Source organism: Capricornis sumatraensis, chromosome 8 (assembly GCF_032405125.1).
Source record: "Capricornis sumatraensis isolate serow.1 chromosome 8, serow.2, whole genome shotgun sequence".
Lineage (NCBI taxonomy): Eukaryota > Metazoa > Chordata > Mammalia > Artiodactyla > Bovidae > Capricornis > Capricornis sumatraensis.
In genome coordinates this window covers 74,748,368-74,772,241 of record NC_091076.1, presented here as the reverse complement: position 1 = coordinate 74,772,241, position 23,874 = coordinate 74,748,368, and the positions used below count along the sequence as shown (strand labels likewise).

The 23,874-nt window shown below is 52.3% G+C and overlaps 1 protein-coding gene across 1 annotated transcript in view; it reads left to right on the top strand.

Annotated features, from left to right (window-relative positions):
• Nucleotides 1-23,874, top strand: part of ITGAE (integrin subunit alpha E) — a 51,616-nt gene that overhangs the window by 12,446 nt on the left and 15,296 nt on the right. Inside the window, exons 3-20 of the mRNA XM_068976910.1 lie at nucleotides 3,237-3,328; nucleotides 4,783-4,850; nucleotides 5,192-5,309; nucleotides 5,537-5,671; nucleotides 6,062-6,177; nucleotides 6,774-6,925; nucleotides 7,947-8,100; nucleotides 8,667-8,817; nucleotides 9,762-9,829; nucleotides 10,839-10,974; nucleotides 11,580-11,725; nucleotides 12,101-12,241; nucleotides 12,857-13,093; nucleotides 14,088-14,218; nucleotides 14,722-14,852; nucleotides 16,766-16,929; nucleotides 19,037-19,165; nucleotides 21,139-21,212. Coding sequence (XP_068833011.1) covers nucleotides 3,237-3,328; nucleotides 4,783-4,850; nucleotides 5,192-5,309; nucleotides 5,537-5,671; nucleotides 6,062-6,177; nucleotides 6,774-6,925; nucleotides 7,947-8,100; nucleotides 8,667-8,817; nucleotides 9,762-9,829; nucleotides 10,839-10,974; nucleotides 11,580-11,725; nucleotides 12,101-12,241; nucleotides 12,857-13,093; nucleotides 14,088-14,218; nucleotides 14,722-14,852; nucleotides 16,766-16,929; nucleotides 19,037-19,165; nucleotides 21,139-21,212 — 2,343 coding nt within the window. The remainder of the gene's footprint in view (nucleotides 1-3,236; nucleotides 3,329-4,782; nucleotides 4,851-5,191; nucleotides 5,310-5,536; nucleotides 5,672-6,061; nucleotides 6,178-6,773; nucleotides 6,926-7,946; nucleotides 8,101-8,666; nucleotides 8,818-9,761; nucleotides 9,830-10,838; nucleotides 10,975-11,579; nucleotides 11,726-12,100; nucleotides 12,242-12,856; nucleotides 13,094-14,087; nucleotides 14,219-14,721; nucleotides 14,853-16,765; nucleotides 16,930-19,036; nucleotides 19,166-21,138; nucleotides 21,213-23,874) is intronic.

Sequence of the window (23,874 nt, the reverse complement as noted above, 5' to 3'; positions counted from 1 at the left end):
AGCTGAGCTGCATGCAGCCCTCCTCAACCTCACCCTAAACTGGTCCCCTCACCTGCTGCCTGGACGGTCATTCAATCATCACTCAACAAATATTTACCAAGCCCCTGCTCTGTACCACATTCCAGGTGCCTTAAATAATACAGCAAACAAGATAGATAAGATCCTTGGGGAACTTATCATCTAGGGGGAGAGAGATAATAAACAGTAAAAAAGTGAACAGGATGCCATCAAGCAGGACAAGTTCTGGGAAGGGAGTGAATGGGCTGATAAAAAGCAGAGAAACTGGGTTGTGATGTGAGGCTGGTTGGAGAAAGCATTTGTGACAGTTAAGCGAGGCCAAGGAATGAGAATGGGCCAGGTTTGGGGAGAGTAGGGGACAGCAAGGCAGACGGCCCAAGCCAGCAAAGAGCTGGGGGCAGCCTAGGAACAGCAGCCAGCCAGTGTGGAGCTAGAGCCTGAGAAGCGAAGGAGCCAGAGGGGAGTCTCAGGGTTGGGGAAGGTGCTAGATGGTGCAAGGCCCTGTCGGCTGCAGCAAGGGGTATGGACAGACTCTCTTTCTAAGGGCATGGGAGATTGCTGATGTAGGGGAGTGATGTGGTGTAATTTATAAGACTGAATTTAAAAAAAGAAATAACAGTTAGGAGGCTATTACTACACATCAGGCGAGATGATGGTGGCAGGGGAGACAGAGAGAAGAGACGTTTTCTAGATATAATTTGGAGGAAAAACCAGTAGGGTTTACTGATGCATTTGATGGAGGGTATGAGTGAAAAAATGAAGCAAGGTGCCTCCTAGGCCTCGGACTCCAGAACGTGGTGGTCAGGGGTGACATGCATCGTGGCGGGGAGATGGAAAGGTTCAGTTCAGGCGCAGGAGGACAAGACCATAGTCCTGTTTTGGACATCCTAAATTTGAGAGATCTGTTAGACTTTGGGCAGTAGGTTATTTATTACTTTCCTAGGGCTGCTATAACAAAGTCACCACAAACGTGGGACTTTCCTGGTGCTCCAGTGGTTAAGAATCCACCTTCCAGTGCAGGGGACAAGAGTTTAATCCCTGATCAGGGAACTAAGATCCCACATGCTGTGGGGCAACTAAACCTGTGTGCAGCATCTACTGAGTCTGCAAGCCACGGCTAGTGAGTCCATGTTCAGCAACAAAAGATCCCGCATATAGCAACTAAGACCCGACCCAGCCAAAATAAACATGTTAAAAATTCACAACAAGCTTAAGTGGCTTAGAACAGTACACATTTGTACAGAAACCACAGTTCAGTGGTTAAGACTCTGCCTCTCCAATGCAGGGGGCACAGCTTTGACCCCTGGTCAGGGAACTAAGATCCCACATGCCCTGTGGCCAAAAAGAAAAAAAAAAAATACTCGAATTTATGATCTTAAAGTTTTGAAGGTCAGCGTCCTTCACGGGTCTTACTGAACTAAAATCAAGGAGTTAGCAGGGCCTTGTTCCTTTAGGGGCTCAAGAGGAGAATCTATCTGTACCCTCACTTATTTTAGCTTCGAGGGACTGCCTGCATCCCTTGGCTTGTGGCCCCCTCCTCCATCTTTAAAGCCAGCAGCGCCTCCATCTGATAAGGACCCTTGTGGTTACACTGATGTACATGCTTAGTCGCCCAGTCATGTACGATTCTTTGCGATGCTTTGGACTGTAGCCCACCAGTCTCCTCTGTCCATGGGATTTTTCAGGCAAAAGTACCGGAGTGGACTGCCATTTTCCTCCCTAGGGGATCTTTCTGACTCTCAGATTGAACCTCAATCTCCTGTGTCTCCTGCACTGCAGGCAGATTCTTTACCTGCTGAGCCATTGGGAAAGCCTGATTACATTGGGCCTACTCACATAATCCAGGATAAACTCCCTGTCACAAGAGCCTTAACTTAATCACATCTACAGAGTGCCTTTTGCCATAAAAAGTAGCTTATTTGTGGGTTCTGGGGATTAGGACACAGACTTCTCTGGGAGTGGAAGGGTCATTATTCTATTTTCTATAGCTACGCTGATCAGTGTGTGGTGAGGAATACAGGGACCCACCCAGCCCAGGTGACATTTAGAAGTCAGACAGCAAAGGAACAAGCCAAGGATTAGGAGAAGGAATAGTGAGGGAGGTCAGGGGAAATCCAGAAGAAAGTGGTTCAAGGGGGAGATGGGCCCTTAAGTCCAGAGCTGCTGAGAGGTTGAGGAAGACGAGGACAGAAAAGTGTCCCTTGGACTTGGCAATGTGGGGACCACCGCTGACCTTGGCAGGAGTCCTATCGGGGTGGAAGCCAGCTTGGGATAAGCTGGGAAGGGCACACACACAGTGTAGATTTTACTGTTATCCTGTCAACGCGAAAGATAAAGTGAATATCTTTCATAACTTCCTAACATGTCAAGTAACAAGAGGAAGTGGCAACGCAACCTTGTTTCGGGACCCCAGCCCCGCCGTAGCTCATCATGACCTGTATAAACGCGTGGTTCCCTTTCATAAAGCCCTCTGTGGCTTCACATTGCCCTTGGTGTAAAACCCTGGACTTGCTTCCCTGTTACCCTTCCCCAGTGGCCCCTACTCACAGCCCTTAAGACAGAGAGACCTCCCTGTTGTGGGGCACCTCTTAATCTCCCTGGGTGGCATGGACTCTGAGAATATTTAGGCCGACACTGTCTCTGTGTCTCTCTGGGCTCTGGGTGGGGGGCGGAGTTTGCCATCTGGAATCACGTCTCCTGAGGCTGCCTTAACCAGGCCGAGGTGCCCAGAACCTCCAGTTTTGACCAGCCCCTGGGAGAGGGGCACTAGAATGCTCTTCTCAGGAAGCACGGTCACTGAAGCCAGATGAGGGCAGACCACACTCCCCCCCAGCAGCCGCTAGGAAGCCAGCACTGCCTGCAACAGAAACAACTGCGCTGCTGGTGGCTTGCTTCCTGGTGCCCCACCACCACCACCATCAAAGAGCAGAGAGTCTTTATTTACCACCAATATCACCCCATGTCTGTCAGGTGGGCCAGCAGGCAGAGAGGGGAGGTATTTAGCCATTGCCTGCTAGAAACCATGTCAAGGTTAAAGCCTGTGCCTCCCTTGAAATGCAGATCCACTGTCCTGGACTGGGAGCCTGCCTGCCTGTCTTGGTCTGGTCTTTTCCATCGTTTTGCAAATGGGGAGTCCGTGGGTCTCTGGATGGAAGGACTGAGCCTGGGCAGTGGGGAGGAGACAGGGGATCACTGACAAGCTCGACTCTTTTGCTCAGGCTCCTGGTCACCAGCCCCAGAACCAGCCAAACAGCAAAGCCCCTGCATCAGTGTTCTCTCATCCAGGATGAGCTCCACTGCCAACCAGTAGGTAAGTCAGCCCCACTCCAAGGAATGCTCCCAGGACCTCCTTTCTAGGAATCCCACTCATCCAAGCCAATCATTCCAGCCCCGGCCCCACCTAATCTGGTCCCTCCACCATAGACTCTGCCACAACAAGCCTTCCACCCTGGTGCCCGATCCCATCCCTACCCAACCCTAACCCCTAACCCATCTTTCCAGACCCAATTCTAACAATGAGAATGAAATCCAAAACGTATGGAGTGTTCACCATGTCGCCTGACACTCTGTTATGTACTTCGTGTACTTTTAATTCTCAAAACCACAGCCTTTTACAGAAGAGGAAGCTACAGTTCAGAGAAGACCTCTGGCTTCCAGTATGACTAACATCACATATCTGGGTAGTACCAAAGATGTGAACCCAACTCCACTTGATTCCAAAACCCAACCTACTCCAACTCATTGCACCTCAGTGGGACCCAACCCTTCCCCCTCCCATCTAACTGTGGCCATCCTGTCGTCCAGCATGTTGTTGTTCAGTCGCTAAATCGTGTCTGACTCTTTGCAGCCCCATGGACGGCAGCATGCCAGGCTTCTCTGTCCCTCACCATCCCAAAGAGCTTGTTCAAACTCATGTTCATTGAGTTGGTGATGCCATCCAACCATCTCATCCTCTTTTGTCCCTTTCTCCTTCCGCCTTCAATCTTTCCCAGCATCAGGGTCTTTCCCAGTGCATGGGGCCTGCCATATATTAAGTGCTCAATAATGCTGTTTGAATGAACAAAGGAATGGACCTCATTCACTCATTGACCAAACACTCCCCATCCCACCCAGTCCAGCCGAAGGCCTGTCTTTGCTGATGACCGCTCAGCCGTGTTGGGTGGAGTCCTAGACTATGTGGGAGGCCCTGTGTTGCACAGCCTCCATCTCTGCCTCAGAAGGGAACATGGTCCAGCATGGTGGCTGAGTGATCCTGTGACTCAAATATGAGAGTCTGCTGAGGTCCACAGTGGGGAGGGAGGGGAAGGAGCTGCACTTCTGCCCCTGGGGTTGTGGGGCAGTAAGGTTCCCCAGGGACGGGGCCTGGAGAGGGGAGGGTTCATCGGACTCTTCGGCCAGTCCCTCAGCCTCTTGCCCTCCTCCCCCGCGCTGCACACACGCCAGCTGCTGCTTCTCTACCTGCCTGCCCACCAGCCCAGGGGCCCCTGAGGACCAGCAGGAGGTCTCAGTGTTTCTGGATCCCTATCACCACCTGTCACAGGCCAAGCATAGAGCAGACATCATGGGGCACGTGTTGAATGAGACTGAAGGAGCCTGGTGGAGAGGCTTGTCCTTGAAGGGTCCTCTATCCAGCTTGTAGAGGTTGCTCTGAGTGGCCAGCTGGTCCTCATGGGGCCTTGACCAAGACGGCCCTGTGGCCTCAGCCTTGGCTCCTGGGTTGCCTCCTAGCATCCCTCCCCCCTTACCTGGGCTTCACTGTTTCAGAGCATGTCCCCATCCCAAAGGGGAGGTACCAGGGTGTGACGGCTGTCCGGAACCACCACGGCGTTTTGGTGAGTGTGTGCGGCATAGGGGATGGAGGGCCTCGGGGAGCTGGTGATGACCCCTGTGGTTGACCCCTGTGGATACTAGTCCTGGCTGGTGTGTTATTCTCAGGGCTGAGCCCAGCTATATCACTGATCAACGCCAGGGCTGATGGCGGCTATGACCTGGGTACACTGTGTGACCCAGCACACAGACGCTGGCACTAACTCGTCCTCCCCCTGGGGAGGAGGGAACAGGCTGTTCTGTGCCCTGCCTGGGTGAGGCTCTGGGTTCCGGCATGGGGGTGTGGGTGTGGCCCGGGTCAGGGGTGACTCTGGCTTTCCCGTTCTTTGTTCCCCTGTTCTACCAGGTCTGCATTCAAGTGCCAACCCGGCAGCCCCACAGCCTCAGCTCAGAGCTCACAGGCAACTGCAGCCTGCTGACCCCTGACCTCCGTCCTCGGGCCCAGGTCTACTTCTCCAGCCTTGGTAAGGACTGGACCTGCACTGGCCTTGGACAGCTCCGGGGGCTCTCTTGGGGTCTGCAAGAAGAGGTGCCAGCCTGCGGTAGATGCGGAGGGGCACAGGGGCCTGGAGGGGGCAGGGCAGCCTTTGCCCCCCGCTGAAGGGAACCAGGGAAAGCTAAGTGAGGGCTGGCCTGGAGGTGAACCAGGAAGCCATCTGACTCTGAGCTCTTCCATGTGGACTTTTTAAAGAAAAATTTCTGGATCCCGACGCCCCTGTGGATGCTGGAGCCTGCCACAGGGACAAAAAAGGCAGCACAGAGAACACAGCCAGGAGGCGACGGGATTTGGAGGTGGCAGAGGAGGAAGAAGAGGAGGAGGCAGCTGGTGAGAAGAGGCAGATCTGGGCTCTCCCAGAGGCTGTCAGAGCTGACCCCTAGGCTGGTGACCTCTAGGGGTGAGGTGTGCCTTTTCCAAAAGGTGGGGAGCCGTGGCTGCATTCTGCAGGCTTGACCAGCTGTGTCTCCCCCAGGGACGGGACCTGGAGAGGGGAGGGGAGCAGGGGTGCTGGGAGAGACTCATACAGCATCAGAGCCTGAGTAGGTTCTGGCTGTCTCTGCCTCTGAGACAAAGGCTTCACTCTTGGGAGTGGCATTTGAGTCCCCCCTGAACTGAGCCTTCAGGGCTTGACCGGGCGGGTGCCCTTCAGAGCAGGGAGAGCTGCCCTCACTCCAAACGCCACACCCACTCCTAACCTGCTCCCCCATCTTGGCCCAGGCACCGAGATCGCCATCGTCCTGGATGGCTCAGGAAGCATTGATCCCCCAGACTTCCAGAAAGCCAAAGACTTCATCTACGACATGATGGAGAACTTTTATAAGAAGTGCTTTGAGGTGGGCTTCCCTTGGAGCTGGATTCACACAACTTGTGGGTCGTCTACCACCACTGTGAACAAACTGCTTCAAAACATCCACCAAGGATCTGCTCTCCTTCTGTGGGTCAGCTATTCAGTTTGGGCTGAGCTGGGTGGTTCTTCTGCTGTTCTTACCTGGAGTTAATTCCTGCAGATGTAGACACCTGCTTGACTGGCCCCTGAATTGCCTTCACTTTTCTGGGCCATGTGTCTCCAGCAGCCCAGCCCAACTCTTTCATGGCAAGCACTTCCCAGTCCTCTGATTGCATCACATTTGCTGAGGTCCATGGGCCAAAGCAAGTCACCACAGCCTATCCTGGAGTCATTGTGGAAGAGGGGGCTACACAGGGACGTAGATTCAGGAGAAGCCTATGATTCACCAGGAGCCATTGCTATCACACCTTTCTCCACTCCTGCTGGCTTAGAGGTTGCCCTCTGCCTGAGCATCTCCTCCTGCCCAGAGACTAGGAGGAATGAGTGGATTCTTCCACTTCTTCCAGGGGGAGCCATCTAAGTGGTAGGGGTGGCCTTGAGCAGCTCTGCCAAACTCCTCCCCTCTTGGCCCCTGCCCTGCAGTGCAGATTTGCCGTGGTGCAATATGGGGAAGTCATCCAGACCGAGCTTGACCTTCTGGACAGCCAAGACATTAGAGCCTCCTTGGACAGAGTGAAGAACATCAGTCAAGTGGGAAAAATCACCAAGACTGCCTCTGCCATGCAGCACGTCCTGTGAGTTATCTGTAGACCTACTGACTGCCAGCCTGGGACCCTGCCCAGAGGCTCTGAGACATCCTGCTTGGAGAAGGTGGCTGGACAGACTATGTAGAGGGCTGGGTCAGGGTTCAGGCTCTTCCTTGGCTAAAAGGGGACTGTGAGGTCTTCCAATCCAGCCTTGGCTGACGGATGACACCCCAGGACAGTCCTCCAAAAATTCTTCCAGAGATTACTCCTGTGAGCAGCAGTAGGGCACCGTGCTTACTAGAGGAGTGAGTGGGCAGGCTCCCTGGCTTCAATCCCAGCTCCAGTTTGCACTCGTGAGACTTTGGGCAAGCTGTTTAACTTCTTTGTGCTTCAACTGCCTCACATTAAAATTGAGAATCATAGAGAATTCCCTGGTGGTCCAGTGATTAGGATTCTGCACTTTCACCGTTGAAGTCCAGGTTCAATCCCTGTTCGGGGAACTAAGATCCTACAAGCTGCAAGGGGTGGCCAAATAATAATAATAATTGTACTTGCCTTACAGGATTTTTGAGGATAAATGGGTTAAGATATGTTGAGTGCTAGGTTTTCTCTGCTGGTTCAGTGGTTAAGACTGTGCACTTCCAATGCAGAGAGCATAGGTTCGATCCCTAGTTGGGGAACTAAGATCCCACAGGGTGCAACCAAAAAAAAAAAATATTTATGGTTCTTACCACAGTGGCTGGCGCATACGTGCTATGTAAATCTTAGCCACTGTAATTAACATCATTATTAGTTTGACATACACACAAGGAATAGACTCCAGTGCTGTCCTCTGGTGTCACCTGTCTGTTGGGAGCAGGTGAGGGGTAGGAACACCTGCGCTGCAGTCTTACCTCCTGCACCTGTGCTGCTGTGTACCCAGGGACATCACCACCCCTCTTTGGGGCTCCGTCCTCCCAGGAGGGCTCCTTAATCTTTGATCCTAAAACAAGCCAGTGAATAAAACCTCCCCAGGGCTCAGTCAACCGTCTGGCAAAGTTCTCTCTCCCTTTTCCCCTCCCCGACTTAGAGATAACATCTTCACACCAAACCAAGGCTCAAGAGCAAAGGCATCCAAGGTCATGGTGGTGCTCACCGATGGGGAAATCTTCCAGGACCCCCTCAACCTCACAACTGTCATCAATTCCCCAAAGATGCGTGGTGTTGAGCGCTTTGCCATTGGGGTAAGAACCAGGAGCTGGGGGTTCCTCGTGACTCTGCATAGCCTGAGGCAGTGAGGAGTCAGGGTTCCTTGAGGGGCATCAGAAAGCAGCTTACCCAAACCCTGCTCCAGTCACAAACACCAACTTCTCTCAGCCCCTGTGTCCCATGCTCCCCACACCCCCAACCCCACTCAGGATCTTCCCCCAGATGGCTCATTTCCCACTGGTGGTCACAGCTGACTCTCCCAGAAGTTATGGGGAGAGCACTGGATATCCTGGGAGCCCCCGGGAGGGAGAGTTCCTGGAGGAGCTGGTGCAGAGCCCAGTCTCAGAGGACAAGAGGAGCCACTGACCTAGTGCCCGGGGAAGGCTGAAAGGACTGCAGGCACGGGAAACGGCATGGGCGGGCGTGGGGGGCCCTGGTGTGTTCAGGAACATTCAGGGAGAGTGTATGGGGAAGCAAGGTACAGGGAAAGAAGGAAGCAGGTGATGGGGGGCCCTGAAGGCCAGACGGAGGGGCTCAGCTCTCTCCCTGGGCCTTGAGACCACTCATGGTGCTGGCCCACTGACCTGGGGCCTCTGCGCAGGTGGGAGAAGCGTTTAATAAAAGTAAAGCGTACCATGAGCTGAAGCTGATCGCCTCGGACCCCGATGAGGATCATGCCTTCAAGGTGACCAACTACATGGCTCTGGATGGGCTGCTGAGCAAACTGCAGGAGAGCATCATTCGCATGGAAGGTGAGGCTCCAGGGCTCAGGCCGCCCTGTGGTGGCCCCCTCAGAGTTCAGCAGGAGGCCCAAGGCCCGCCCTCCAGCCCCATCCCTGTCCTCTCTCCATGTGGCACTCTGGCAACTCCCCTCACCTCTCTGAGCCTCAGCTGTTCCATCTCTAAAAAGGCAACAAGTGACAGGGGGAAAGGTGGGGGGAAGGAACCGTTGGGAGTTTGGGATCGACGGGTACACACAGCTATATTTAAAATGGATAACCAACAAGGACCTACTTACTGTATAGCACATGGAACTCTCCTGAAAGTTATGTGGTAGCTGGATGGGAGGAGGGTTTGGGGGAGGAGAATGGATACTTGTATATGTATGGCTGAGTTCCTTCACTGTCCACCTGAAACTATCACAACGTTGTTAATCGGCCATACTCCAATATAAAATGAAAGTGTTAGTTGCTCAGTTGCGTCCGACTCTTTGTGACCCCATGGACTGTAGCCTGCCAGGCTCCTCTGTCCTTGGAATTCTCCAGGCAAGAATACTGGAGTGGGTAGCCATTCCCTTCTCCAGGGGAATCTTCCTGACCCAAGGATTGAACCCAGGTCTCCTGCATTGCAGGTGGATTCTTTACCATCTGAGTCACCAGGGAAGCCCCCAATATAAAATAAAAAGTTTAAAAAATCAAAATAAAAAGGTAACAATAGTCTCAGCCATCCTCGGCACTCCCAAGTTCTGTGAAGCTCTGATGAGAAGCTCTTTCCCGTGCTGGAAGAAGGGTGACTGGGGAATGGTTCCTGCTCCCAGGAGCTCACAGATGAGGAAACCGAGGCCCAGGAAGAGGGAGGGAACAGCCCAGCCTACTTTGCCAGCAGCTATTAAAGCAGGCCCCTCAATCTCCACCCTGACTTGGTTTTTCCCTTTGCCTCAACTCACAGTGGGCTCATTGGGCTTCTTGGCTTTCAGGCACAGTTGGAGATGCCCTCCACTACCAGCTGGCACAGGTTGGGTTTAGCGCCCAGATCCTGGATAAGGTACGTGACTGACTGAGCACCTGGCAAGCTCAGCACAGAGGAGGGGCCCCAGGGACTCCTAGGAACTCGGGGTCTCCCCTGCCCCAACCTGGCTTACAGGGTCCTCCTGTAGTGAGGCATCTAAAGGAGCCATTCTAGGACAAAGGACTTACCCTAACCTGGGCCTGTGCACTTACCCTAACCTGGGCCTGTGCGGTCAAGGAGAGGGTGACCCAGTTTATAACAGGGAGTCATTCCGTCCTGTGTTCAAGGGTTAAGCGGCTCACTTAACACAGACTGGGAACCCCCAGGCCTGGGTGGGTTTGCCCACCAAGCCGCCTACTTCTCCCCACTAGAGGCCCTGTTCCCCACTGATGGGCTGGGATACAGGCCGTGAGGACACGGTCCATGAGTCTGGTGGGAGCATGGTTAGCATGTCGCTCAGCACACGTGGGCCTTGGGTGCCAGGTCCAGATGTGTGCAGCCCTGGGGGAGATAAGCCCCATTTTGCTGAGCCATACTTGTGGAAGCCACCATGGCTTCCCAGGTGGCTCAGTGGTAAAGAATCTGCCTCCAATGCAGGAGACATGGGTTCAATCCCTGAGTTGGGAAGATCCCCTGGAATAGAAAGTGGCAGCTCACTTCAGTATTCTTGCCTGAGAAATACCATGGACAGAGGAGCCTGGCGGGCTGCAGTCCATAGGATCGCAGGAAGAGTCTGATGTGACTGAATACACACGCACGCCCTTTTCAAACACTCAATATCTGGGCCCCCCAGGTTGGATTTCTGTGCCAGAGGCTGCTGGTACTGGAGGGACAGCTGCCCTGGTGGAGTCCTGGGTACAAGGCCGGAACCCAGTGTTTGCCTCTCACCTTCCTCCAGCGTTTCTGGGCCGGTGGGCACTGATCTCCACCGGCTCCTCCCCCAGTCCCCTGCAAGGTTTGCTGTGCTGGCAGATAGGCCTTCGGTCAGGTTGGCTGGCCCTGAGTCCCTCCCGCTCAGATGGCCTCCAACCCTCCTCCCCTGCAGGGGCAGGTGCTGCTCGGAACCGTAGGGGCCTTTGATTGGTCCGGGGGCGCACTGCTCTATGACACACACAGCTGTAATGGCAGCTTCCTGAACCAGACAGCAGTGGACACCAAGTCTGCGCAGTATGGCTACCTGGGTGAGGGCGGGGCCCGGAGGCTGCCTGGAGGGGCGGGGCCCGGAGGCTGCCTGGGTGAGGGGCGGGGCCCGGAGGCTGCCTGGGTGAGGGGCGGGGCCCGGAGGCTACCTGGGTGAGGGGCGGGGCCTGGAGGCTGCCTGGGTGGGGGCGGGGCCTGAGTAGGGACGCAGGCTGTGGTAGGATTCCTAGCTGGAGAGGGCCCTGGTTGTGGACTGAGGGATGGACGCTGAGGCTGGTACCAAAGTGCCAGGTCCTGGGCCGCTGCCTAGGGAGGCGGGGCCTCTCCATTAGTAATAGTGATGAGTGACCCTTCACCCGGTCCTCAGCCTTCATATATTGCGTTTGTGATGAGCGTGGGTGGTGCATGTGTGTGGAGAGCATTTTGAGTGAAGCTATATGTGTGGTAATGTGTGTATATCAGTTCTGTGTGGCGGAGTACATGGGTAAGTGGGAACCACCACTGATGCTGTTTAAGAGGATGAGATAGTGTTTCCAGTTTTGCCCCGCTGCCCAAGCTACTTGGAAGGCCTGACTGGGAAGGTGGAGGAGAAAAAGAATGGCCCAGCGGGAGGTCCTGATCACAATTCCACCACCCCACCTGGCAGGTTACTCGGTGGCCGTGCTGCACAAGGCCCGTGGCCTCTCCTTTGTGGCGGGGGCCCCACGGCACAAGCAGCGGGGGGCTGTGTTTGAGCTCCAGAAGGTGGGCAGAGAGACCAACAACTTCATGCCAGTGCTGGAGGGCGAGCAGGTACCTGTTAGAAAAGGAACGCGCCCCCTCTCCCGCACCATTATTATAGATGGGGATCCAGAGACCCCAGAGGGAAAGGAGTGGGCTCCAGGGCACACAGAGGGTGGGGGACCGTGTCTGAGCAGAACTCAGCCTTGGCCCCGGCTCTGTGTGCCTGAGTGCCAGCTGGTTTTCCCCATCTTGGGGGATCCAGCCGTTCACCCAGCCTCCTATGTTATTCTGGAGAACATACTGACCTGGTCTGACCCAAATCGGATGGTCCAGGAAGAACATGAGCAGGGGTCTAGCCTGGCCGAGGGGGCTGGTGGTGGTGGTGGCAGTGGGGGTGGGGGGTCCCTGGCACTCCCCGTGAGCTGCAATTCCCCTGGCCTGTAGTTGGGGTCCTATTTTGGCTCTGAGCTGTGCCCTGTGGATGTTGACATGGATGGCATCACAGACTTGCTGCTGGTGGCGGCCCCGTTTTACCACATTCAAGGAGAGGAGGGCAGAGTCTACATGTACCGTGTGAACAAGCAGGTTAGAGATCTGGGGCTGAGGTGACAGAGGCTGGAGGTGCCCCAGCCCCGCCTGGCACGGGAGGGTGGTGATGGGGAGCTCAGGGTGGATGGCAGCCTGGTGGGGCGGCTGCTCCCCGCCCCCTCTTTCTTACTTTCCCCACCCTACCATCTCATGTTGATGATGGTGAGATTCCACATAGCTGCACAGTTGACAAGGTATGTTTTATCTGTAATCTCATTTGTTTCTCACAGTAACTGTGGGAGGTGGCTGTTACTCCCATTTTACAGATGAGGAAGCTGAGGCTCAGTGATGTTTAAGACTTTCCCCGGTTTACAGAGCCAGTGTGTGATGGAGCCAAGCCAAGAAGCCAGGCCTCCTGATCGCCAGTGTAGTACCCCAATTGTGGGAGCGAGGGGTGCAGCTCTGGGTCCTGGACTGCAAGGCAGCAGGACCCCAGCTTCATCAGTCACTCACTATGTAAACTTGAGAAGGTCTCTTGCCTTTTCTGAGCCTCAGACTCCCGGCTGGAGAGTCAGAATTAATGAGTCTTTGAGCCTGCCTCCCGGAGTGACAGTGGGGCAGGACCTCACTGCCTCTTCGTCTTGAGGGCTGAGCTGCCTCTCTGCCTTACAGGATGGCTCCTTCTCCTTGGCACGCATGCTGAGTGGGCACCCCAGGCTAACTTATGCCCGATTTGGCTTTGCCATGGCAACAGTGGGGGATATCAGTCAGGATGAGCTCACAGACGTGGCCATTGGGGCCCCCTTGGAGGACTTTGAGGGAGACAATGGTGCAGGCTTCGGCAGTGTGTACATCTACAATGGACGCTCTACCAACCAGCTGGCTGACCTCTCTGCCAACCAGCCACAGGTGACCTCTTGCCTTTACTCTGGCACTTTTGATCTTCCCCAGATACGAGGGCCTGAGACCCGAGCTAGCTCCAGTCCTAAGTGTCAGGCAGTTCCCAGGGGCTTGAGAGGGCCCCTGGGGGACAGAAGTCACTGGGAGGTCCTCACCTCCACATCCTTCCAGTGGGGCTAGAGGCTGTGGCAATATCCACCCTCTTTCCTGACCTATGACTGTCTCCTTCTTTGGCATTCCTGACCTTGGACCTGCCCCGGATCCTCTTTCCTCTCTCTCTGTGTCCCTTCTCTGGCTCCTGTCCCCACGCGGCCCCCCGCCCCACCCCACTGCATAACCCTCATCCCCCTGGACTCCATTGCCGAATTCCACACCGTATCTTTTATGGGCGCTGCCACCCACCTCCAGCTGCAGCGTCTCTCTGAGCTTCAGTCCTGTGTGTCCAGCTGCTCCTGCGCCCCTCCCCTGAATGGCCTCCAGCATCTCACTCCCAGGATGCCCCGCGGAAAGCACCCTCTTCCCTGCTGCTCCTCTGGGCCCCATCCCTCCACCGCTCACAGCAGAACCCTGGACTAATCACAGACCCCCAGCTCAGCCTGTCAGCCTCTGCGTCCTGAAGATCTTACCATCTTCCAAATCCAGCCCTCCTCTCCATCCCCATCACTACACCCTGACTCCTGCCTCATCTTCCACCCTGAGTCTGCAGTGGGGTTCTGAAGTGTAATTCTGTAGACACCCCCCAGCCCCAAATCAGGCCTCCTGGCGCCTGGTCTCCCCTTTCCCACTGCACTGATCCCTGGCTGTTTCCCCACCCCCCGCCCTCCTTACCCTCTCGGTCATGCCCCACCCCCTTCAAGCCTCTGTTCAAATGCCATTTCCCCTGGGAGAACCTTACTTTTTCTTTCCAGTGCCTCAGTGTCCCTGGAGTGGACCAATCTGTTGACTGAATAAAACTGAAAGGAAACCCCTTCTCTCCCTAACATCCTGTGTTTCTCCCCCACAGAGGATCAGAGCCTCGGCGGTGGCCCCAGGACTCCAGTACTTCGGCACCTCGGTGGCCGGTGGCATAGATTTCAATGGCGATGGCCTTGCTGACATCACCGTGGGTGCGCTGGGCCGGGCGGCTGTACTCCGGTAGGGGTCTGCCCTGCCTTCTGAGTAGCTTCACCCCGTTGCCCTACCCTAAATGACCCCAAGAAGACACCAGGCACTGATGGGAGGGAGGGAGTGCGCTGTTTAAGAGCATCGGCTCCATCGAACTGGGTTTGAATCTAAGCTTGAACTTAAGTGTGTGCTTGGGCAGAATCTCTAAGTTCCAGTTTTCTCATCTATAAATGGGAATGACAATGCACCTACTTCACAGTGGCCCCTAGTCTCTATTACCTTATCCTATTTTATTTTTAACATACCTTTTCCTGCACAGAGGATTTTCCTGTTTTTTCATGTTAATTTGATAGTTGTCCGTTTTCCTACTAGAGCAAGGCTTGTCTCTTTCTCTGCTATATTCTGAGGACTCAGAAGAGCACTTGGCGTATGAGAGATGTTCAGTAAATACTCACTGAATGAATGAAAGAGCCAGACACTGATCCAGAAGTCCTGCGGTCACTTCTCATGTGCCCCTTTGCTGTCTTACTTAGCTCAAGACCTGTGGTTCATCTGAAGGTGTCCATGAACTTCACTCCCAAGGCACTGCCCATTGGCTTCAGCAGCAGCGTGAATGTGTGTTTGTGTTTTGAAATCAACTCTGCAACCCTAGCTGCTGAATCAGGTAACAGGCAGCCTAGCTGACCTGTCCAGTGCTCTGGTCACTCTTTGTTGGCATCAGTGGGGGAGGGGACAGAGAAAGAAGGCTGGGTAGGGGTGGGGTGTTATGAAATCTCTCTATTAGATTTTAGTTCCTTTGACCTTTGTTGTTGTTCAGACGCTAAGTCGTATCTGACTCTTTTTGACCCCATGGGCTGCAGCACACCAGGCTTCCCTGTCCTTCACCTTCTTCTAGAGTTTGCTCAGATTCATGTCCATTGACTGGGTGATTCTATCTAATCATCTCATCCACTGCTGCCCTATTCTTCTCCTGCCCTCAATCTTTCCTGGCATCAGGGTCTTTTCCAATGAGTCAGTCCTTCACATCAGGTGGCCAAAGTATTGGTGTTTCAGCTTCAGTGTCAGTCTTTCCAATGAATATTCAGGGTTGATTTCCTTTAGGATTGACTGGTTTGATCTCCTTGCAGTCCAAGGGACTCTCAAGAGTCTCTTCCAACACTACATCTTTGGTGTTCCTTTGACTTTAGGTTCAGTTTAATGGGAACCGCCCCAGAAAAGGGTGACCTGTTGTTAAGTCCACATTCTGAAGGAGTCTTTCTGACCCTCTTGGGAAGAGGGGCATTGGATCCCGTCCTCGGGTTGAAGGGTTGGGTTTCTGAAAGAAGACTTGGAAAAAGGCAGGCCCTTCTCCATCTCCAGCTGCTGTGCCCACGCCTGTGTGTGTGTGTAGGTGCCTCTCCTCTTTCTCTCTGATCACATCTTCTCCCCTTCCCTCCCTCTGCCTTCTCCCTAGTCTAGGGGGATTGGATAATCTGCTGGAGGCCTGGCTTCCCTTCCCACCCCCTTGGCTGGTGCTGGTTGGGAGACCTTCTGGAAGGCAAAGGGTAGGCATGACTTTCACAGCCCAGGTACTTCCTGCCAACCCAAGAGGTCTCCTCCAGCACAAACCCTCAGCAACAGTCCCCAGGGCTTCATCTCTCAGTCACCATCCCTGAGAAGTCGCTCTACTTCCTGCAGGTCAGAAAGCGCGCTCCCAGGCAGCCTGGCTTTCCTGCAGGAGTCCAGGATCAAGTCTGGTTATTAGAGAAGGGCAGCCCTGTCATTTCCAGCTGTGCAGGCTGGAAGGTTCGGGCCACAGAGCCTGAACTGCACCTGCTGGGTGGTCATGTGACACTGGGCAGGTGTCCTTCACTCTCCGTGCCTGGTATTTTGTTTTGTTTAATATTTATTTATTTTATATATTTTTGCTGTGCTGGGTCTTCGTTGCCATGCGGGTTTTCTCTAGTTGCAGCGAGTGGGGGCTATTCCCTAGTTGTGGTGTGTGGCCTTCTCATTGTGGGCTTCTCCTGTTGCAGAGCCCAGGCTTTAGGGCACTCAGACTTGGCTCAGTAGTTGTACCACACAGGCTTAGTTGCTCCACAGCACGTGGGATCTTCCTGGACCAGAGGTTGAACCCCTGTCTCCTGCACTGGCAGGCAGATTCTCTACCACTGAGCCACCAGGGTAGCTGGGGCCCCTGTTTTCCTTCTCTACAGTTAGGGAGTTGGCCCAGGTAATCCACAAGGTTCTTCCAGCTCTGCTAGCCTCAGGTTTTACTGTATGGTCTCTCTCTCTCCCCCTTCCTTGAACTTTTCCTCCTCAATATTTTCCCCCTCAATCCCAGCCTCCTCTCTAAAAGCCCTCTTCCCATAGGGAAGACTGACTTAGCCCTGGGGATGTTCTGCCCCAGGTTTGGGTCTGGGGCACTGAGGGACCCTAACCAGGGGACAGAAGACATGAAAAAAGTAACTTTGAAGTGAAGAAACTCGGGGAAGTGCCTGTGTGGGGGACTCCACTCAGGATGGGCTCATGGGAGGGCCCTCAGTCTGGAGTTTGACCTCCGTGGCTCAATCAGAAAGATCTGATCTTCATTCCCAGGCCTTGGTGAGACCTCTCTGAACTTCACGTTGGACGTGGATGTGGTGAAGCAGAGGAAACGGCTGCAGCATTCAGATAAGAGGATGGATCAGAGCTCCCTTAGGGAGTGGGGCAGGGGGCCCCGTCTCTGTGAGTCCTTCTTGCTCATCCCTACAGATGGACATGTGAGTGGAGGAGTTTCCAAGAGTCCAGAGGGGTCTGTCTTTTTTTTTTTTTTTAAGGTTGCTTTGTTTCTTTTTTTTTTTTTTAATTTTTGTTTTATACTGGAGTATAGCTGACTAACAGGGGTTTCTCAGGTAGCACAGCATTAAAGAATCCGCCTGCCAATGCAGGAGATGCAGGAGATGTGAGTTCCAGCCCTGGGTCTTCGGAAAGATCTGGAGAAGGAAGTGGCAACCCACTCCAGTATTCTTGCTGGAGAATCCCAGGGACAGAGGAGCCTGGGAGCTAGAGTTCACGGGGCCGCACAGAGCCGGACACGACTGAGCGTGCACACATAGTTGATTAGCAGTGTTGTTTAGTTTCAGGTGTGTAGCAAAATGATTCGGTTATACACACACACGTATCTGTTCTTTTTCAAGTTCTTTTCCCATTTAGATTATTACAGAATATTAAGCAGAGTTCCCTGTGCTGTGCTATACAGTAGGTCCTTGTTGGTTATCTATTTTATTTTATTTTGGCCGTGCCATGTGGCATGTGGGATCTTAGTTCCCTGACCAGGGATCGAACCTGTGCCCCTTGCAGTGAAGGTTGGGAGTCTTAACCACTGGACTGCCAGGGAAGTTCCCAGAGGGGGTCTGTATTGTTGAGAAAAGAACTGAGGTGCATGGAGTGAAGTTCAGGGGTCCACACACACAAATGAGGCAACTAAAACAATCATAATAGGTCAAGAATCACATGATGGTGTGCGAGATGGGGGTTATGGTACCAGAAAACCAACTTAAAGCAATCTACAGAGATTGAACACCAAGTAAATCTCTGAGTTTCCTAGAAACTGGACAAAAAGGGAAATCCTCTAATTGCTGCCATTTTTCTTGGTAATACACTGGAAATAACAGAGCTCCCTCCCCCACCTGATAACAACAGTGGGGCAGAAGGCCCTTATGTGAGACGACGTTAGAAAACCTGAGTGAGACAAAGTAGAAATAGAAAGACAAAAGTTGTCATTTACAAAAGTTTACTCCTGACAAAGGTGCCTAGAAACATGAAAAAAATGTATTTGTCAGGACTCCGAGTCTGCCAGCACCCCAAACTGTGGACCTCAAAGAGTCATGTATTCCAATAAATGCATAAATTATGCTTCAGACTACACATCTGTTCTAACATCTGTTTGGTTGTTAAATGGATTAAGACTTCCAGTAAGTCTGTGGCTTCCCTAAAGATAAGCATAGCTACCTTTTCCAGCCAAGACGCTTGCTCACCTGTTAGGTGTTCAAAGCTCCCACCTGGCAAAAAGTCTCAATAAACAAAGAGAATGGCAAGTGGCATCCCAGGCCATCTCCTGGTCTTCAGGGTTCTTTTGTTCATTTGTTTTGGCTGTCCCCCCACCAGGGACTGAACCCATGACCCTTGTATTGGAGGCATGGAGTCTTAACCACGGGACCTCCAGGGAAGTTCTGGTCTACAGTTTTTGTTTTTCTAATATGTCCTCTGGAGAAGGCAATGGCACCCCACTCCAGTACTCTTGCCTGGAAAATCCCATGGACGAAGGAGCCTGGTAAGGCTGCAGTCCATGGGGTCATGAAGTGTCGGACACAACTGAGCGACTTCACTTTGACTTTTCACTTTCATGCGTTGGAGAAGGAAATGGCAACCCACTCCAGTATTCTTGCCTAGAGAATCCCAGGGATGGAGGAGCCGTCTATGGGATCGCACATAGTTGGACACGACTGAAGCAACTTAGCAGCAGCAATATGTCCTCTGTGCCGCTTCAAGAAAGATCTTTGTTAACAGAGCTGAGACCACAACTCTTCCTCTTCTTGGCTCCCCTTTGTCCTCTAAGTCCAAGCTGGCATTTAACTCCTACTGGCCAGAACCCCTCTGTGACTGAGGCAGGAACCAGAAGGAGTTAGGAGGCCTGAGGCCGTGGCAGATCAAGGGAGGTTTTCCCAATGCTCTTGGCAGCCTGGCTTACTTGGAAGACGCTTAGGACTCCTAGCTTAACCCCTTTCATTCTTTAATATTGTGACCACATCAAAGTTAAAAGTATTCTTTTTGTCATCTTCTCCCCCACATCCAACTCCAACCTCACATTCCTTGGAGACTGTGCAGCTGTGTCAGGAGGACTGCTTCTCCAACATCACTGTCAAGGTCAGCTACCACCTCCAGTCCCCTGAAGGCCGGATGGACCAACCCCAACCAATCCTGGACTTCTATGCTGAGCCCTCCGCCATCTTCCAGGTGACTTGGCTAGGACCAGACTCTCCCAGGTGCTACCCCTGTAAAAGTCCCTGCTCCCTTATCTTCAAAGAATATTAAAGTTGGGAGGGTCTTCAGACAACGTTTGGGACCCTCCCTGCACAGATGGGGATAATAGAGTTCCTGAGATGGTGTTAATTTGCCCAGGACCTCACTGGTGGGTAATACAGGTCTCCAAATGACTCCCAAGGCTGGTTCTTTTCTGTTCACAAAAGGTGCCTGCTACATATTTAATGAAGCATATGGATACTTGGCACAGGTCTCTGATTATGGTGTGGCGGAAGGCCTGTGTGGGGACTGGACTGGAGCCCACCTGCCCTGTACACAGAAAGTCATGCTGGGGCTAGTTCCCTTTGTAATTAATAAGTATATTATGAGGAGATGCTTTGAGATTACATTTGCGTGTGCTTAGTCACTCAGTCGTGTCCTACGCTTCATGACCCCATGGACTATAGCCTGCCAGGTGCCTCTGTCCGTGGATTTTTTCAGATAAGAATGCTGGAGTGGGTTGCCATGCCCTCCTCCAGGGGATCTTTCTGACCCAGGGATCAGGAACCTACATCTCCTATGCCTTTTGTATTATAGGCAGATTCCTTACCTGCTGACCCATGATGTATCCTGTTTAACATCCATTCAGGATTCTTATCTTAATCAATAATTACTTTGATGCCTTGGCAAAGAGATTAAAAAAAAAATTATCCCACTGAGGAAATGGGTGAGGGGAAATTATTTGGTGTGTAGGCACGGAGATGGGCTTCCCAGGCGGCACAGTGCCAAAGAATCTGCTTGCCAGTGCAAGACATGCAGGAGATGGGGGTTCAGTCCCTGGGTTGGGAAGATCCCCTGGAGAAGGAAATAGCATCCCACTCTGGTATTCTTGCTGGAGAATCCCATGGACAGAGGAGCCTGGCAGGCTACAGGCCATGAGGCCACATAGTTGGGCACCACTGAGCAGCAGCGGCAGCAAGCACATAGATTTTTCCAGAGAATGAGCTCTAGCTGGGAGCTTAGGATGTTTTAATCCTGCTGAAAGAGAACAAGCTGCCTGGATATATTAAAAGGAAAACAAACAAACAAACATAAGCCCTCAATTGCTGACCCAGTCAGATAGAGCCCCCAGCTCTGACTTCTGCAATCTGCATCCCCCTTCTCTGGGCCGTGGAAGATTTTCTTTCTTGCTCTGGGCTCTCACTGTAGCTCCAGTCATGGAAACAGTCCTTGCACAAAGCTACTGTGATGGTCACTGGCTGCTGGGAAGATAAATGCAGTGATTCCCCAGGTAGGGAGCTGGCTGTGTCTCCTTCATAATAAAAAATAGACCTGCTCCTTTAGAAAACGTGACTTTGCAACCTGAGCTGGAACTTGTCAATCTTACACAGACCTTTTGGGCCCACTGTGATTTCCGAATTTGTTTGGTGTAGGCAAGACGACAAGGGGGAATATTTAACCTACAGAGAAGACTAGCCCTGGGGGTAGAAGAGCTCATGGGACTGAACCTTGACAATATTTGGTTAGGTACCCCCCCCCCCACTTTGTCCCCTGCTGTTCCTGCTCTACTTAAGAGGACTAAGGAGGCTTTTCTTCATATGGTTTCACCCACCCCTAAATGTTCAGAGCAGTGAGCTCTGAGTGTTGCTACTTAATTAACATAATATGCAAGTGACAGCTACTTCTGCCATTTCACAAAGGTCACCCTCTTTTTGACCTTGGCCAGTGGCCTGACGCATGGTACCTGTGTTGTAGGACCAAGCACACCCCCATGCCTGACAAATCAAGGTATAGCGTAGTCACACCTCTCACAGCCATGTGGACACAATTTCAGCCCGTCAGCTTCACCTACACTTCTCAGAGTCAGCGGAAGGGACACACATGTGCTAGGGAGAAGATCACGAAGCAAGGCCGTGGGGGATGGCGGGGTCCCTGGGCTGATCCTGCCCCTCTCCTTCTGCTTGCAGCTGCCCTATGAGAAGAACTGCAAGAATAAGCTGTTTTGTGTCGCGGAGTTACAGTTGGCCACCACCATCTCTCAGTGAGTTGAATCCAGTCGTCATGGTTTCTGCAGTTAGCTCACCTCCTGAAGGCTTACAGGGCAAACCCCTCACCAGGATCACTCGCTTCCTCCTTTCCCTTGCAGCCCACAAAGGGCTTTTGCACTAATTGTATCATTGCTTCCCCAGCCACCCAATGAGGGAGGCAAGACAGATTTGTATTCTTATGTTATAAATTTGGGAAGAGTCAGTAGTTGCAGGCCTGCGTGGACTCCCATGATCATTGGGTGGGCTTACACCCAGATTTCTTTCCATAACCCAGGGTCCTTCACTCCTAGGACCCCTTCACTTAGAGATAACCTCTTCCCTGGCTCAACGCTTTACCAAATTACTTAATTCCTTACAGAATTAAGCACCTCCTCTGTGCCCAGAACTCAAGGTGCTGGGAGATACGGGAAGCCCCTTTTTCACTTTCACAATTTTGCTTAGGGAGAGAAGATAATATGTAAGTCAACTGTGTTGAAAAGATGTACTATGAAGAAAAAGAAGACAGGGAAGGTGGGAGGGAAGTGCCAGGGATGCGGTTGGGGTTGCAGTTTCAAATAGAGTGGTCCGGGAAGGGCTCATGGAGAAGGTGATGTTTAGGCTCATGGAAGCGAGGTGGAGGAATGAACTCTGTGGGTATCTGAAGGAAGAGCACCTGTCAGTGCCCTGAGCTGGGCACTTGGAGGTGGGAGGAAGAGGCCAGGACACCAGAGTGAATTGGAGGGGGGTTGTTATTCAGTGGCTAAGTCTTGTCTGTCTCTTTGCGACCCCATGGACTGAAGCATGCCAGGCTTCCTTGTTCTTCACTATCTCCTGGAGGTTGCTCAAACTCATGTCCATTGAGTCGATGTTGCCATGTGAGGGGAGGAAAAATCATATGTGGCTCCATTTCCATGAGGACTCTTACTGTGAGCCGGGAAGTCAGAGGAATGCCGTGACCATGCCCTTTCAGAGGATCATTCTTTGTGTGTGTTGGTGGCGGGGGGGCTGTTCTCCCCTACACCCTGCTGTCTTTGTGGCTGCGCTAGGGCCCTCTATTCCCCCACACCATGTGGGATCTTAGTTCCCTGACGAGGGGTCAAACCCATGTCACCTGCATTGGAAGGTGGATTCTTAACCACTGGACCAGCAGGGAAGTCCCAGTAGGATCATTCTTGCTGCTGTGTTGAGAGTAGATGTAGGAGCAGAGGTGGAGACGGGGCGACAGTAAGGAGCTATTGTGATAACTCGGGTGAGACATGATATGACTTGGGCCAGAGTGGTAGCAATGAAGGTGGCTATATTTTGAAGTTAGAGCCCGCAGGATTGGATGACAGATTGGATGTGGGGAGTGTGAGAGAGGGGTCTAAGAAGTCTTTCAGGGTTCCGGCCCGAGCATCCAGAACTGTGCTGTCCAACACAATAGCCTCTGGTCACATGTGGTTATTTAAATTGAAATGAATTAAAGAGGATTTTAGTTCCTTAGTCGCCCTAGGCACATCTCAGTACCCACATAATGGCTAGTGGTTTTGAGCAGCACAGATATATAATAGGTCATTTCCATTACTTCAGAAGTTCTGTTGAACCACACTGAATTCTAGAACGATACTGATGCCAAGAACTGAATTGGGAAAGCTTTCGGAAGAATGGGTTTGGAAGGCAAGGTGGGAAAGAGAGGTCATGAGCTTGGTAATTTTTTAAAATTTATTTTTATTGGAGTATAGTTTCCATATATTGTTGTGTTAGTTTCTACTGTACAGCAAAGTGACTCAGCTATACATATACACGTATTTCCTCTTTTTTGGATTTCCTTCCCATTTCCTTTGTAATTGTCTATCGTTTCTGTTGTTATTATGATTTGCTGTTGTTTTGCTAAGTCGTGTCTGATTCTTTTGCAACCCCATGGACTGTGGCCCGCCAGGCTCCTCCGTCCATGGGATTCCCCAGGCATGAATACTGGAGTGGGTTGCATGAGTTTGGTTTTGGACGTGTGGTGGTCTTAAAATGCTCTTTCCCCGCACACCTAGTGCTGTGTGCGGAACATGGCACTGATGGCCGGTTGGCTGAGTTGGCATCTCTGAAGAAGAGCTCTGTTCTGAGTCCTGAGAAACCTTTCCATAGACATTTGCAGGGCTTGTGTTTTCAGATGCAGATAGCTTAGCTTTGGCCATCTCAGTCATGGAGGAGCCAAGTCAAGGCTTTTGAGTGCTTTGGAATCCAGCCTAACAGGAAGACTTGTTTCTAACTGGGAATTCATTACAGCCCCTAAAGCCCTCCCAGCCACGTCCTTGTGGAATAGACTGTGAAACAGCTGGCCTACATCACCCCCTAGTGTCCACAGCTGGCAGTCTCGCCTTTTTTTCCAAAGTATTGAGCCTAATCCTTAGCATCCAAATGCCTCAGTGGTTTGACCTTTTTTGTGGACGTTAATCTCCTGAAGAATCGAAGGTAAACTACAGACACTTGTCTTTAGAAGATCACACTTGCAAACATAAAGCGTTTACATTCAGGGAACTCTGAAACTGTCCATGGACCTCGAGTTAAGAATCCCTGTACATATTCCAGTGATTCTCAGATCTCTCTGTTGGGCTCTGAGACAGGACACCCAACTGGCATTTCAGTGTCCCTGCCTTCCTGTCCTCTGAGCGCTTTTCATCACGTCCCAGACTGAACTCATCT